We start from the raw sequence: 17,736 nt of genomic DNA, 5'->3' as shown, positions 1-17,736 counted from the left end.
AAACCTGTCGCACTATAGAGCTGTTTTTGGACAAGTAAAGTTAATTTCGTCATTTCCTTTGCAAGCCGGAAACGCAGTTCTGAACTAAACAGCAGCAGAGTCAGAAAAAATATTATTTAGTATACTCTGACAAGAAATGTAAGGAATAAGATTAAGTCAGTGTAGTTTTAATGCTTTTATTTAAATGATCTTTTACCTGGCTACAAAACGGGTGAGTCAGTCATCCAGCAACAAATATTAAAAACATGTTATAGTCTCGTGTTTATAATGTTAATGTTTTATTTATTAAGATAAATGTTTGAATGTAACCAAGTATAATAGTTTATAAAATATCTGTATTAATTTAAGATATATATATATCAGTTCTTTATGTAGCTTGGTAAGAAGTGTTGTTAAATTCTGCCAGCTTTCAAAACAATGTCGTTCATGCAATTTGTGAAATAATAATAATAATTATAATAAAAAATACCTGTATATTACTTTGGATGCACGTATGTAAACTAACAATACAGAACATGTTAATGCCAACAGGGATAACTTATACTATTTATTTAATATTATTTGGTACTTAAAAACTATAAATGTCACTGTAATTGTTTGCAAATATGCAGTATAGTACCTCCACTGTTTGTTTTCAAACACACTTTCCCTTGTTAAACATACCAAAACCAACCGAAATCCGAGATACATAGGCTCTATATATATATATATATATATATATATATATATATATATATATATATATATATATGTGTGTGTGTGTGTGTGTATACTGCAGACCTGTGCTTTTTTCATGAAACTGAGCTCTCTAAACAGCTGTGTGTTACTGAACGACAGCTTATTGTGCCAGGAAGATGGAAACTAACCCTTATATTCCATTGCAGTGCTGATGTGGAGGGCTCAAAATCTTCCAGCTCCACTATGCAGGTGAGCTTCGTGTGTCAGCGCTGCAGCCAGCCTCTCAAGCTGCATACCTCCTTCAACGTGCTGGATAAGGTCACTATGCAAGAGCTTATAGGTAAATTTGGGAGTTTACTTACAATTTTATGTAGGTCCTTAATGCTGTTGAATCCACACATACAATAGTAATAGACGTATGTGCATATCAGCCATATAAATGTGTACAATGCGCAGAGCCGTAACTAGAGCGGGGCAGCCGCACCTGGCGCAAAGCCGTGAGGGGCGGAAAAATGACTGAAATGCATTGCCACTCCAGTTATAATACTTTTACTTTGTGGTTTTTCTTATGTTTTCTTTTGTCAGCTGTCAGCGCCACCCTAGCATGGTCTGAAGATTGCATGTGCGACTCTGCACTAGAAAAGGAATGCATCACTTCCTTAGCAACGGCCTTAATGACCATGAACCTGGTTCTACACAAAGGAACAACATGGCATCGTTAGTTGGTTGTTCTGGCACATTTGTGTCGTTTGCTTCCCCAGCGATGTGCAGGATTGTTTGTTTGTTTGTTTATTTATTTATTTATTTATTTATTCGCTCCTACAGCCTTCAGGACCAGCACTACTATAAACATTTATTTTGGGTCTGAAATGTAAATGCACGTTTCATAACACATACTAAGCACTTGTTTATTTATTTATTTATTTATTTATTTATATAGCGCTTTTTATACAAAAGTATTGCAAAGCACTCTATAGTGCATTACTGAAAAAAAGAACAAACTTCAATACATTTGTATAGCATGTCACACATACAACTGCCACAATCAGACCATTTAAGTAACTAATTTAAATAACAGTATAATAATAATAATAATAATAATAATAATAATAATAATAATACAAAAGCATACATTTTAAAGTTACATTAAAACCCACTAAGATAAGAAAATTCAATACTGCACAGGTAGCCAGTGTAAAGAGGCCAAAACGGGTAATATTACCACGTTTCCATTAACCACATGACCCAGTTACATGTTCGAGTTGCACTTTCACAAAGAAATGCAACGCGGTTTTGCATTTATAAATTTTTATTCCAAAAACATTGAATTAAATGTTTACTGAATGAAATCTGTCAGCTAAAACAGTGTCTCATTTACAGTAACTTGTTATAGCATCTGCAGTGTCACTGCAGCAACATGGAGAACAACAAAGAAAGCCTTCTCATCAGTTACAGCATTTATCATTCTTATACAGGCCTTAATATTAAGGTACAGGTAAACCTTTACGATAAGCATTTGCTGTCTTTCAGTTTTAAAATTTAGCTCTGGTTCACAATATAACACAGTGGAATGATCAGTGTCATGTAGTAATTGTAGGACAGTGTTGCCACGGGTGAAAACTTTAACAATAAAGCCGAAACGGAAATACTTTAATTTCAGACAGGTTAATAGACTAGCAAGCACTGGTAAAATCAGCTTTGTTTTATAAAGTGCAGAAATATTATATTTTAATGTTTTGTTTTGTTTATGGACTTTGCGATAGCTGCAAGTGGGTGCTGTCCTTAATATGAATTCATGGCAGCCATCAAGTCCTTTGTTTTGTACAAGGAATGCACCAGGGAAAATATCTCGGTAGGAGAGATTTCATCTTGAAGTTAGCCATAGCGCTTCAGCAGTAACATTTAAATCAGAAAACTGCAAAGCTGCAGGCTACTGCAGCTCAGTCTGGATTCTGGATGACACAAGCAAGAGCTAACATATGTTCCTTTCGTTAAGTACAGTTTTGTTTGTACATGTACCTATTTACACACTAGTTTCTTTTGAAATGTTAATTTTATTATTATTATTTTTATTTTTTAAAGTTGTGCTTTGTATGTGGTAAGTTAGAAAATAAACTCTTATGTTTAATTGTTCATTTAAATAATGCCGTTTTGGCTGTGCAGATGTTTGATATTATGTGGTTGAATAAAAATTGTTTGAGTTGTGTCCGATAGTTTTTAATTTTAATATTGATGTTGTTTAAAATGTACCGTTATAATGTCCGCCGGCAGTGGTTTTAAATATGAGTATAAATGTGGCAGTTCTAGTGTTAACTTGTGGTCATTTTTGTGGCGCATATATATAATAATATTGTCTGGCATTAGGTTCGAGCACTCTAAATTTTTAACACTCCAGTACTCGAACACTAAATTACTTGAATACTAAATTACTAATATTGTATAGGTGTGACTGCAAAAACTAATGTCAGCATTTTTCTGTTTTTCAGCACCATTAGTCACTGTAACACAAACAAAACCAGAAGAAAGCAAAGTGCACAAAAATGTACCAGAGGTAAGGATTCTCTGTAAGATCTGTAATGTAGAATACAGCCTTCAGCCACACCAATGTGGAATCTGACCTCGGGTTAGGCCTGGCCAGTACCTGGATGGAGACTTCCTAAGAATATCAATATGAAGTGGTGTCTGTATCTCAATAGGAGACTTTCTTTTGGTCCAGAACTCAATTTCTGCAAAGCCACTATGATAACATGGCCCTATTTCATTTGCAGATTAAAACATGTCCTGTGTAAAATGTTTAATTCTGACAGACCAAATCATCCCTTGCAAGGCTAATGCAATTCAGTTTTTACCATAATTCTGCTCATATAAATTGGAATGTATTTTCTAAAAGCAGACAGTATTAAATAATGTAATATCAGCTAACATCCAGTTGTGTTAATTTCTCTCTTTATTCTTTAGGAAATATTTATGGAAAACAAACAAGATGGAGTATCTAGGAAATTCATCCCTACAGCTAGGTAAGATCATTACAACATGAAAAATTTTAAATAGAGCTGAGAAAAAATATGACAATCTTTATTACCAATTTGGTGACTGCATAATTCCCATCTTGTTCAAATCTTGCTCAAAGTTCCAAATTCTGACCCATTGCTAATCAAAAGCATATTTTTTACTTCTGTATTTTCCATACATTGTACTTGTTGTAGAATAAGAATACCCTTTGAACATTCACGGAGTTCTATGTTTATTTCATACAACTATAGTGCCTAGTGAATGTTAATGGAGTATTTTCTATATTATCTGTTGTCTGTAGTGAGCGCATTTCTTGCTGAAGCCATGTTTTCTTTAAAAGTTTGGAAGATTGACCATAATAATGTTTATGAAGCTGATAATTAGTAATTTGATAAAGAAAACTCTCAGGATTTGTAAGGTTTTGAACACTGCTCATGATCTCATTTAGGGTGCTGTCCACAGAGAGTGCCAACAGTTTCACACTCATCGGAGAGGCCTCTGATGGGGGTACTATGGAGAACCTGAGCAGGAGACTCAAGGTAATATATAGCCTTTACAAATATCTGCTGTTTTTGCCTTGCTAGTTGCAACTATGTTCTCTTTTAGCAACACCTGATGACTGTGGTTGAGACATAACCCAGAAACTGTACAGCTTGCAGCTAGCTCGCCGTGCCTCAGGGTAGCGGATATAAATTACAGACATAAGTCTCCCAAGCAGTGCCCTGTTTTACACTGGTACTTGATTAATCTTGTTTGTGTGGCCCTGATGCTGCAGGTGACCAGTGACTTGTTCGATATCATGTCAGGCCAGACGGATGTGGATCACCCACTGTGTGAAGAGTGTACTGACACTCTGCTGGACCACCTAGACACCCAGCTGAACATCACAGAGAATGAGTGCCAGAACTACAAGTGAGTGGAGGAGACAGGGCAGGGTTTGGAAAAAGATAATTTATTGTCTTACTTGAGCATAACAGTGAAGGCTATATGTATCTTGGGAAACGTTTACTTGAATCAGAACTTTGTGTTAACATTTCTTAAATATTAGTTTTTGAACAAACAAACAGTACCATATTGACCTGAGTACTAAGTGTTTTTATAGCTGTGTACAACACTCTGAAATGACAGAGATAAAGACAGATAGAAAGACAAATAGCCTCCCTAAAACCCAAGATTATGATGCATTTTCTGTAGATACAAAACTCGAAAGAAATGTGACATACATCCTGGGCAGGGATAATAATGGAATGCTTGTGGCTGAAGTGACAATTCCAGTTTCAACTCCCCATTCACTCATCTCGCAGAAACTGCCTAGAGCTCCTTGCACACATGACAGAAGAGGAGGAAGAGACCTTGCTGGGGGAGTTGAAGGACCTGAGCACTGAGGAAGAGCATCTTATCCAGGAGCTGGAGAACATTGAAGCCAGGCGCAAGAGTGTAGTTGAGGACCTGGCCCGGAGCAGAGCAGACTGAGCGGCTTGATCAAGAGGAATTGCAGTTAGTAACAGGCTTCCCCTTGTGTTGGGCTTTCAAACAAATACATTTACGCCGTGGTGTTTTAACACTAAGGGGGGTTTACCAAGCTTTCGGTGCAAAGTTTGCACCACTTTTATGAAAGATGAGAAGAATCTAAAAGGAATAAAATGTTTGTGTTTTTGAGTCGCTATCAAATATGAGTTATTGCAACAATTGATTGCAGGGGTTGATACATAACAATGACATATAGAAACACAAGGATAAGACATTTTTGCAGCTATATATAAAAGTATGTCCAACACTACTAATTGTGCAATTGATAAATTCACTAGACCACCTACTTATCATCTGGTTTCTTCTCTTCTGCAAAGAAAGTTGTGTATTTTTCCCACAGAAGCAACATGAAGTGGCAAAATGTCCCACAAGTATAAAACACAAGCACAGATTCTGTTTTCACAATCAAGAAATCAGTTTTGATATCTGTATATTATTTGAGCAGTTGCAAAAAGTGCTGGTAATGTGCCTGTTTGTGTTGGTTATGTGTCTGTTCCTTGTGTAAACTTTGCAGGTATCAGAAGGAGTACAGTGAGTTTAAGAGGCAGCAGTTGGAACTGGACGATGAGCTGAAGAGCGTTGAGAATCAGATGCGATACGCTCAGATCCAGCTGGACAAATTCAAGAAAACCAACGTCTTCAATGCAACTTTCCACATATGGTAGGGCACTGCAGGACATGAAATATTAACAGTGCAGAAACAAATACAAACAGGGCTGCTATATATTCATCACAGTTTTTTTTTTTTTTTACTTTGTACAATGCATTTAATCCCAGGATTTGTCAGTAGTTAATAGCACTGTGTAACAAAAACATTTTTTTTTTGTTCCTGGGTAGTAAGTGTTATTTCCTAATTGCTTATGCCTCAAAAGTATAGAACATGGCTATTATTCCCCACAAACTTTGCTTTTGTGACCAGGACAGTGATATTTCAAAATATCACTATTTCCAATGGGAAAACGGGCAAATGTGTGTCTTTTTGTTCACATAAAGTCAGAAAAAAAACAACATATGAATCCAAATTAACATGTATTTATACTAAAGTAATACAAAGATGACTACAAAAGATTTAGAAGTGAGTAGTTTTTCGAGATTTACGATTATACTGTATTTACGGGGTTGGTGCTGGCTTTTAGTTTGTCTAAAAAGTTTGAATAAACCATTTGAGTTCAATGATGAGTTATCAGATTACAAAACGGTACTGTATCAATTTTTAATGGGTTGGCAACTAATCCCTATTGGTGCCAAAAAAGTTCCTGTTCCTTTAGGCAGAAATTTGGTTTCACCACAAGGTTGTTCCGTAAGCCAAAGTGTTCTCTTAGGAGGTGTTCCTATATGCGGAGACTACTGTATCTGTACTGTACTGTACTAATGTATTTCAAGTAAAAATTGCATTTTTACTCCAACAAAAAATGTAACCACCGTTTGCAGGCCACTAAGCAAGTAAAAGTATATTGACTCTTTTGAAATCTGTTAGGCACTACATTAATCTGAGAACAAGGTGCATGTTATGCCTATGACTTTCTTCAAGCTCTCTTATGGTTTAGGAAGCAAAACGGAAATTAAAAAGGGGTTCGGAGTAATGATATAATTTTGTCAAAAATTGCCGTAAGGTTAATCAGTTCTCATTTGATGGACGTTTAATGTCACGCTTTTAAATGCAGACAGCTCTTGGTAAAACCTAGCTGGGTGGCAGAGTAGAGGAAACTCTATTATTTGTTACATATCAGTCCAATTTATGTATACACATTACTAAAAAAAACTAGTCTCGTTCTGGCTTTAACCAAGCCTTCTCAAAAATCTAAGTGATGTTTTCTGTGTTTTCTTGCTTTCTTTGTCTATATTTATTCTAGGCACAGCGGTCAGTTCGGGACGATCAATAACTTCCGTTTGGGCCGTCTCCCTAGTGTTCCTGTGGAGTGGAATGAGATCAACGCTGCCTGGGGTCAGACTGTGTTACTGCTGCACGCACTCGCAAACAAGATGGGTCTGACATTTCAAAGGTGGGAACGACGCATTTACAGTGCAGTTTATTGACGAAAGGAGAGGGTTGCCACCATTTTCCTTTTTTAATAAGCTCCTTGCATTGTTACTTTCACCTGCAGTCTGCCGATAATTGTAGACTAATAATACTCTTAAAATAATTTTAGCTACTAGTTTCTGTACCATGCACATACTCACTATATGGATTTAAAACATGCAGTTTTGAAAAAAAACATGTTTATATTTAAATTTGAATACATAATATCTGATACTACACTAGGTTAAATAAATATCTGTTTGATTTTGTCGCAGCAGGAACAGTGTTTTTACATCTGTTATCCGTGTGTGCACCCATTTTCATAGCATTACATGTTTTAATCTAATACATTTTCCAATCTTCTTACAGGTACCGTCTTGTTCCTTATGGAAATCATTCTTATTTAGAGTCACTCACAGACAAATCAAAGGTAAGAAATATTTATAGCTGCCTACTTGTGAATTTCTTAATGTTTGAATCGTTATTTTACGTTGCATTATCTTCTCATTGGTTGGGCTAAGGAAGTACAGTACGCCCTTGCTATAATGCCCTTCATTATAACAAATCTTCTGTTATAACGGACCTGGCCCCTTGACCCCAAATAAAATAAAATAAAACAAATAAAACACATTGTCATCCAGGTTTGTATGCATGGGATGCCACCTCCGCAGAGAAGTCAAGTGTTTTTTCTTAATAAAAAGTGTGCGCTGTTTAACTATGCCTCAGAAACGAAAATCATTTTATGTTACAACAAATCTGGGAATTATATTGATACTGCGTTTTAATTCTTTAACAAATTGGATAAAGTAAAGGCAAAATACTGCATACACGAAACAAACAGGTACATGCAATTCTGCATTTATTCACAATCTCATCTCTTTAACGTACTCCAACAGTTTATCATTTATTTCGATTGTCCTTTCACTATAACGAACAATAGGCTTGGACTCCAACAGGTTTGTTATATCGAGGGTGTACTGTAGTTCACTTGAATTTAGTTGTAATTCCACATACAGCATTTGAATGTTATAGAACCAATGTTTTCCAGGTACATGCCCCTGGTTATTGGTGTTGAAGGATATATTTGGTGAACTGCTTGTCCTGGTAAATTAATGAATGGGCGTTAGGATGAACAATGTTGTAGGTCACGGTGATCTAATTTTTATAATATAGACATCTGTAATGTTATAAGTTATTACATTGTGTGTAACTTGTCTTTTACTATTCTCAGATATGCTATCTTGTGCAGTTGGGGCAACATCTGGCTGCTCAAACTGTGCATAATTATTTCTAAGTGTCAACATATCATAACATAAATCTCAGAAACAAAGACTGTACTCATTGGAAATTGCTCAGTAGTTCAGCAAGAGAAAATTCCAGCATGTGTTGTAGGAGAGAGCACGAACTGGGATACTGAGATGTTTAAAAGAAAAAAAATCTTTCTCCTGGTGAACTTTCCTAAATAAAAGTTGAAAAAAAAAACAATTCTCTAGTTTACTTCCGTATGTCTGAATAAAAAAATAACAACTGCACTATAACACTGCAGGGGGTTCTGTAACACTTTAAACAGCAGTCGTGTGATTAAAAAAACATTAACCATGTTATTGAGAAGCTCTGTGGAATTGTTACATTCTTTTTTTAATGCTATCCCAATGCCAGAAGCACTACTTGAGACAAATAAAACATTGATCTTCATTCTAGGAACTACCCTTGTACTGCTCAGGAGGCCTGCGGTTCTTCTGGGATAATAAGTTTGACCATGCAATGGTCGCCTTCCTGGATTGCGTGCAACAGTTTAAAGAGGAGGTAGAGAAGGGGGACACTGGCTTCTGTCTTCCATACAGGTAAGCTGTCTTGTGTATGTATACCAGCTGGCAGTAAAGAGTACTGTTAATACTGTAAACTAAAAATCAAGACACGCAATTTCAATGATGAATGCTAAACAGAAAAAAAATAAAAACTGCATTGTCTTGAAGGGTCTCAAAGGGTTAACAACACTGTCACATGAAACTTCAGAAAAATATAAAGCTCCAGTCATTTCCACATGAATGAGCTCTACAGTTTTCTAAGTCCCATGTACTTTGTCTTGCCTGAAAGTAATTTTACCCATAACTGTGAAGGTTATAACATTCAAAGAAACCTTTCGACTGTATAAACACCCAGTAGTTTCTAGTTAATATGTTTGTTATTGAATTAAATAACTTTTAGCATTTCTAAATTGAACACTATTGTGTGTTTAATAGTTGTGGATAAGGATACGATTATATAGCAATGGTCATGAATTTCACAGGACCCGTGAATTCTGACATTTGTTTCCCTCGGCATGAAAATAGGAAGTGAGCAGTACATGTCTGTAGAATTGACGGCAGTGCAAAGTTAAAGCAGTTTGCGAACGTCAGATAAAGGAATACTTTCACAGGACTACAAAAAAGTAGTGATGAAATTAAGTTCCAAGCATCTAGCAGCTATGCCAAAGTGGAAGGAGCAGATTTACAGGAGAAACAAACTTTTCAAATAACTGAAATCTTTTGTATAGATAATGCAAAAACCTAAAGGGAGAACGGTTTACAGTTTTGAAGAAACCTCAATTTGCAGTAGTTGCCCTACGGTGCTTAACTGCATCAACAGTGTAGATGCAGAACAGTTCCTCTAATCTTTTAACAATGTGCTCAGGAATGGCAGACATCACATCAAAAGTGAACTTTTAACGTACATCTTGTAGTACCAAAAAACATTAAGTACATTAAATATGTTTATTTTGCAGAAATATTACAATATATTACATTAATAATCTCTTTAAGTCAAAATCTTTGCAGCCGTGATCATTCCATGAAATTGTCTGATTTTAGCCTTGACTGATGTGATTTTTACATGTTTTTACTGTGACAAAATCATGTTCTTAGCTCTGGATGGTATATATTTGCTGTATGTATCCTTGTGGTGATATGTGTTCTTTAGCATAATCATTTTTATTTACACATTGTAAGTCATAAATCATCAGGGCAATAAAACTTAATGTATAAAACTTAATGTATATGTATGATTGAACGAATGCTCCGTCCTGCAACACAATCAAAACGTCAGCATTGCTGCAGGATGCAGAATTCACAAATAAAACACAGTATGCACTGATGCTCAGAAGGTAATCTCAGAGGCAAGCCATCGATGCTTGTTCAATAGCTGATTGATCCCAGAACTTAAAGGATTTAAATGACTCAGCAGCATCTCATAACCCTTATATTGATTAAATAAATTCAGTTCTCTTATCTTCATAACCCATACCTTTTAACCATGAGATTAGTCTGGTTGCTGTTCGCTAGACAATCTACAGTGACACAATGTAATTTTTGTAATGTGCAGACCAGAACTGAAAGCAGTTTTCTAAGTATGCTCTTAACCATTCATATTACAAAAAAGCCATTACAGTATTTCTACTGTATCTGTATGTGGGTTCATTATACAGTAAAGACAGTGCTAGTGTGAATTACAGTGCTTTGTTTTTCTCTTTTGTAGAATGGATGTGGAGAAAGGCAAGATTGAGGATACTGGTGGGAGTGGTGGCTCTTACAGTATAAAGACCCAGTTTAACTCGGAGGAGCAGTGGACAAAGGCACTCAAATTCATGTTGACGAATTTGAAATGGGGCCTTGCCTGGGTGTCTTCCCAGTTCTACAATAAATGACAGTTTGCATTTAACAGAATAATGCTTTCTTGACCATTTTGATGCAGGAACACACAGCTGATACTAATGCACAAATTCAGTCTTCAGAAGAGCATTTAGATTATTCAGTCAATCAAGCCTCTTTTTTTCATTAAGTGTGTGGATCATTATGTATTCCTAAAATGTGTCATGATAATGACATGTGCATAGTTCTTGAATATCCAGCAGGTGACCCCAGTATAACAGCCTTTTTGTTGAATAACTTCACATAGTGTAGCTGTTTTTGTCATTCACAGCAATATGTCAGTGTTGATATGGTAGTCTAGTGTGGACATACCATTGCTAACTGGTCTGTGACTTTCCCTATGACGAGGCAGTAGACGAGTAGTCAGTATAATTCTTACTGTATGCACTTATCTTTCTGAATACAGATACAGTATGGGAAATTGTGGCTGCCAGTATGTCACCCAGTGAAGTTCCACCATTGAATCTTTTCTGATGCAGTTAGTGTTATACAACTCATATGTAGCCTAAACCAATGTTTCCAGACAGTTGATTGGAAGTTGGCTTTAACTTAGAGACATATTTATAGACAAAACCTAAAAGTGTTTAATGACATCAGGGGCCTAATGTTGCATTCACTTTTAGTAAATTGTATGAAATTATAAATGCATATTTAATATATCATCATAGTGTGATAATTGTACTACCATTTTCAGTAAAATTGGAAGTTATCTGCTGGGCTGAATACAGATGTCATATTTTATCAAACGTTTTATTATTTGATTTTTCACAAAACATTCAACAACAGCTACTCTTTTTATTCAGTGTAAAAAAAATCTGTAACGTAATTGTCAGATGCTGTGGCATCAATTAAACTTAATTGGGACATGCCTGCTAGTAACTATTGGTCATGTTGTAGTTAGTCCTTGGACTCCTGTACACAAACATGAACATCAAGTTTTAGAAAAACTAATTGTCTTTCAATTAGCAGGCTTGTATCAAAGATGTTATGTGTACAATATTATTCTACTAGTAATGGACTACATGTGTTGCTGTTTATAAATGCACAGACATGCACTGACAAAATCGCTGCATAATACTTTAGTTATCTTGTATAAGTAAATCTAACGTATTGTACCACTGTAACTGTATAAACGAAGACACAACGCTTCAGAATAAATAAAATACAAAATATTGTATACATTTTAGTTGCATTCCTTTTTACTGCATGCAAAAAAAAATATCTGGCATACTATCCCAGTCAGTTTAGTTCACACTGTGTTAATTACAAACAGTCTTAGTTCAAATACTTTGGTTTAAAACAAAGAATGAAGTTGCTTTCTGTGCACACTTACCTGGAAGAAAATGTATTGAGTTAGTTTGGGAGTTAAATAGTTTACTTTTTGGGTTCTTTTCTACATGCAACACTACCAACCAGCTCCACAAAAATAATCCGGAAACTTGACTTCCTCCTGATTTAACTATCCAGTATTTACAGTATAATCGTAAATCTCGAAAAACTACTCACTTCTAAATCTTTTGTAGTCATTTTTGTATTACGTTAGTATAAATACATGTTAATTTGGATTCACATGTTGTTTTTTTCTGACTTTATGTGAACGAAAAGACACACATTTGCCCATTTTCCCATTGGAAATAGTGATAATTTGAAATATCACTTCCTGGTCACAAAAGCAAAGTTTGTGGGGAATAATAGCCATTTTCTATACTTTTGAGGCTTAAGCAATTAGGAATTAACACTTACTACCCAGGAACAAAAATTGTGTTACATAGTGTAATAATTACGCTGCAAGTCTATCCTCAGCCATCTGGTTGAGCTAAACTGCAGCCTTAACCAACAATAAGCACTTGTTTTGCCTCATAAAGAATATTTACTGGTAAGTGTCGTCATTTGCACGACTGGCTAATGACATTAAAAACTGATCTGAGAAAAGAATCGTACATTCCAGCAAAAAGCAAAAGCATAAAACAAAATTGAGTTGAGTGTTCTGAACAAAAACAAAGCATCATATAGTACTATGAGGGGAACATCATCTCAGATGACTTGTAAACAAATGAGTAATGGAACTGAATTGTGACAGTCACAGAATACTGCTGTGTGCCAAACATGAAGACACTAGCGTCTAAGTGTCCTTTGTCAAATCTGTCCAGATGGTATCTATCCTAGATACATAAATTCCACTCTACTCTGGATTAGAATAGTAGTCTAAAATGACTTTCAATTGATTTTTTACCAAAGGCTGAACACTTTTAAAATTATTATATAACCTGTTATGTGAACATGACAATTATAATCTGTAAAAGAGAAAAATGAGACATTTGTATAAAGCAAACATGTATTTTTATTTACTTAAAAAAACAAAAAACAAAACAGGGGCTTCATAATCAAAAAGCAGAAAAGCAGATTTTTAACAAAACAAAACAAAACATTTACATAGTATCAAAATGTACAAAAACAACACCAACTGCCTCCGGTGCAGTCGAAAACCGCGAGCCAGCAGCGCTGAGCAGGGAACACACATACACAAGAGGAGAAACAAAAACTTTCAGGCATCAGAGAATTACACAGAACCCAGCGGCCAGCGTTGCACTGTGTGGGAATCCAACCCAGTCGTTCTTGAGTCCTGATCTTTTTATTTTAATTTGGGCCACAGCATGTTTCAAAGGAAGCAGGGTGGGCTGCCAGTTATTAAGCAGACATAAGAACAGTTATGAATGAGGAGGCCATTTGGCCCATTTATTCCTGTCAGGTTCCTAGTAGCTGATCTCAAAACTATAAGAACTTAAGAAAATCCACAAATAAAAGGCCATTCGGCCCACTTGTGACACAACGGGTGGAGGCAGTTCTGATTATCAATCACCCAATAGCTGCTTCTATTAATTAACACTAATACTCTTTCATACTCTAGTTCTGTCATCTGTAACTATTAAATACTCAACAGTGCTGAGTTTAGAAATACTAAAAGAAACTCAATGACACGTATTTGTGAGTGAATTTATTACATTTATTTCAGTATGTCTAGAATAATCTTGTAAACATCTAATCTTGTAAAAACAATATTGTGCAAAAAAGTAATTTCTCCAGCTCCAGCATACCACTTGAACTAATCTGCACCCATTATAGAAGTCACGAGCACAGGGGCTTTAACCCAAACTGTGGTCAGGAAATGTGTGGGTGTTAACTAGTACAAAGGGTACCCATTATGTAAGACAGGTCTTTAATCTTTGTAAACTGAACGTATTAATTAATACAACATGCTTCAACAGTTTAGGCCTGCTGGGACTAAATATGAAACCGCCATTCAGGTATTTTTCCTTATTACTTTCTTATCTGTATCTGTGTCAAGAACTTTTCCAGTTACAGCTCTCCAGCAGTACAAAATACCTTCTAAACCCTTCCTGTACTTCCAACTTACTTTCACAAGCCATCATTGCATCTCACTCCAATAGACAGAGCCATCCTATTCTGTGCCAACTCACCCACCTGCCTAATACATTGCCTTTTCTTTAGGTAACTCCCCTACATATACACTGTATTTCAGTTTAGAACCCTTACTTGAAGTTCCCTACTATTGCCTTTTTTTTTTTTTGCTCCCACTCTTGCATTTCAGCATGATGCTAGGACTCTACTGTGTTTTCTTTGGCTACAGTTTTTAAAACCAATCCTGTTCAGTGTAAGGGCTCTGTGTAATATTCTGATGTCATTCAGGGCTCAGTTTGGATAACTACCACAAACAACACTGTTCGAACCATTGGTGCTCATCACAGGGCAGAGCTGTTAACACGCAACTGACCAGCTGTATGCTAACAGTAAACAGATTCACTTAATAGTGTAAGCAATTCCGACCACCTTTATTCCTGCCATAAAAAATGGCACATAATGTCTGTATAAATGCATTATCATTGGAATACATGTGATTTTTCATTTTATAAACACAATTATGCAAAAGCTTAGTAGATCTGGTTGTCTGTCCCTGCAACTTCAGACTGTGGGTGATCAGATCGATACTCACTGCTTTGGCAATGACAGGGTATATGAACCTGCCTTACACAGCATAACACTACATGCATGCATAGTACTTGGTATTCAGAATCAATATTCCACTTGAAAAATGTCACAGGCAAGGAGCAGTATTCAAATTATCATTATTCCAAACATAAAAACACATTATTCTGAATGCCTGCTCTAGGCTCTAAACACAAGCCCAAAATTAGTTTTGAATACTTCTGTCTGAATATTTAACTGGGGAGGTGGCCAGGTTGCATTGGTGGTTATAGAGTTTGTAACCTCCTCTAGCCAACAGGGGTCAGAATCCATAACGGCCAGTGCATCACACAACACTGTCTGTTCCACTTGTATACATTGAATAATAATGGGCTCTTAATTGATTATTCAGAATATCTATTTGGGACACCTGGATTAGGAATAATTGAAAACACAGTGTTTGTGAAGCTATTTCTCTATTATTGTAACATAGTGTTCGGAGGCCCAATCGGCTGTATTTCATTTCCTTATTGCACTGTTCAAGAACACAATGTGATTGTGCAGACATTGTCCTTCATCTTCTACACCTTTCAAACTATCTACAATTTCATTAGGAACTGAAAAGTATAAAAGCAAACTAACAACAACTAAAATAGTACTTGCATGTATAAAAATGGTACACTATTTTGCATGCAATTTATACAATATAGCAAAAAAGCCATTTAATTGTTTCCCCATGGTCTAAGCAAAAAAAAAAAAAAAAGTTTTAAAAACAAAGTTTTCTATTTGGTTATTTCTACCAACGATATTTTCATTCAAGAGTCAAGAGCCAGCACAGGTGCACATGGGAACAGAAATTATTTGTTTATAGTTGATTTAATTTAAAATCAAAGTAGGACTTGTTATTATGGTTTTGTTAGTGTGGGTTTATGTTTTCAACTCCTGTCAACTTTTATAATTCAGTTAGTCTACTGAACTTTAAGGGAGAGTGGATCATTGATCACTGGCGTCTGGTAGTGTTCACCTCCAAGACTAGAACCGATTTCAGCAGAACAATTCAGTTTACAGGTTAAGCTGTAATGTGGTATAAATCCAGTTGGTGGCACGTTTTCCAAAACATGAAAGATTGTGTATTGCTTCCAGTGTGTGACGTTATGTGTCTGATGAATTTAGTCGTCACTTTATTCACAGAGAAGATTGAAGCACAGGGAAAGGCAAGATCTTTCGACTAAAATAATTCCATATTTATTATATTCTTCTGTGCACTCTAATGTAGATACAATATTAATTTCTTCCATAAAACCTGCTTGTAAAGCTGCCACACTCCTACTTGCACCAGCAGGGGGTTATAAAAGACATACATCCCTTCCATTAGAACCAAGGATATAAAATAACAATTAAAAAGGTGGGATAATTATCCATGAACAGTTCTGGGGAACAGGCTCTTTTCAAGTTACAGTAAAATTACCCATTTCATCACCTTTTTTCTGGCAGTTATCTTTCGACTTCTAAATTTGTGAGAAATGTCATTTCTGTTGAAAAGACCTTTGGCAACGTTTCTCATTCCACAGGTAATTTGGCAATGTCCGACTATATTTACATTTCAAATTGGTCGGACATGACCAATGCATACTGTAACAGTAAAAGATTTACCAAAAAGCACAGCTGTAACTTGTCGTACCGCAATATTTGCTACATGAAAAGAAAAACTAAAACAAAACAAACAAAAAAAAAAAAAAAAAAATAGTTGCTTCTTGCCCATACTTGCAGCTGCATCTCTTTAGATTGTTCCCCCCAGTGTTCTGGTACTCTCCCCTGTGCTGTTTCTCTGTGCTGGCTCTGGTGTAGGTGTGTTTGGTCAGTTTGCCTGTCTATCTGCCTCCACGGTTACTCGGGCTGCTCGTTCATCTCCATGTCAGACACCAGGATGTTCTTCTCGGTTGCCTCGGTGGGGGTGGATGTGGTGCGGCTGTAGCGAGCGCTCTCGAAGGCCCCACGGCCTCCGCCTGCTCTCTTCCGGTATAGGTAGATGATGGCTGCCATGAACAAGCACAGTGCCACCATTGCCATGACTACCACAACAATCACTGTGGTATTGTCCTGGACCGCTGGAGCGAGAAATAAAAGAAACAATTATACCACATTCAAAACCAGTCGATTTACTGTCAAAAATAATCACAGAATAAGTGGAAGATACACAGGGGGAACCACAGGGCCATGTTGCTTTTAACAAGAAGACTAACTTCAATAGTCTCATTGTAAGAGATGTGCTGAGTATTTTATGTCAAAGTTAATCTAATAAACAGTATCAAACCTTCAATATTCTTTTGTCTTTTACAGAGGAAAAAAAATACAATTGGACATAAATGTTTTCTGGTCTGCTATTTTGAGTGGAGTTCTATCCTAGACCTGTGAACAGGTCTGCAGTGTTGAAAGAGTTAAAGGAAGAACATGGACTACTCTTCCCACCACCAGAAGAATATAAACACTGAAATACCAAAATAAAACATTCAACTTTGATGTACAACAGCAATACTTCTTTCTATATTTGGGAATTATGAACTGGTTTAGTATATAACAGATCACTTTGATTGAACTAATTAAACAAAAAATCTCACACACAGGGCACTCATAAGTGTTATACTTACAGGATTTAGAATAGCTGGTATCTATAACTGTAAAAAGAAAAGAAAACAATTGTAATACACACCCACACATGCAGACAGCACCCTATTTAAATATCTTTCATTGCTAGTGCATATACCTGTATCCCCTCTAAAGTCGCTTCAGCTGCAAAGATACAAGTGTATGCCTTCCCCACAGAAA

At 36.1% G+C, this 17,736-nt stretch overlaps 1 protein-coding gene and 1 pseudogene across 3 annotated transcripts in view; one reads left to right on the top strand and one right to left on the bottom strand.

The window, feature by feature from the left end:
• The first annotated feature begins 110 nt into the window (after nt 1-110).
• On the top strand, nt 111-12,093 carry LOC121324786 (annotated as a pseudogene).
• A 1,219-nt stretch (nt 12,094-13,312) lies between these two features.
• LOC121324201 (C-type mannose receptor 2-like) overlaps nt 13,313-17,736 on the bottom strand; it is a 59,932-nt gene continuing 55,508 nt past the window's right edge. For all 3 annotated transcript variants that reach the window (XM_041265799.1, XM_041265796.1, XM_041265798.1), the window contains exons 29-30: nt 17,559-17,585; nt 13,313-17,018 (exon numbers count right to left, since the gene is read on the bottom strand). In XM_041265799.1, the coding sequence (XP_041121733.1) occupies nt 16,798-17,018; nt 17,559-17,585 (248 nt within the window). In that variant the 3' untranslated portion in view covers nt 13,313-16,797. The remainder of the gene's footprint in view (nt 17,019-17,558; nt 17,586-17,736) is intronic.

This window comes from Polyodon spathula, chromosome 12 (assembly GCF_017654505.1).
Source record: "Polyodon spathula isolate WHYD16114869_AA chromosome 12, ASM1765450v1, whole genome shotgun sequence".
NCBI lineage: Eukaryota > Metazoa > Chordata > Actinopteri > Acipenseriformes > Polyodontidae > Polyodon > Polyodon spathula.
The sequence above is the reverse complement of the archived record's forward strand: the minus strand, read 5'-3'. Positions and strand labels throughout refer to the sequence as shown.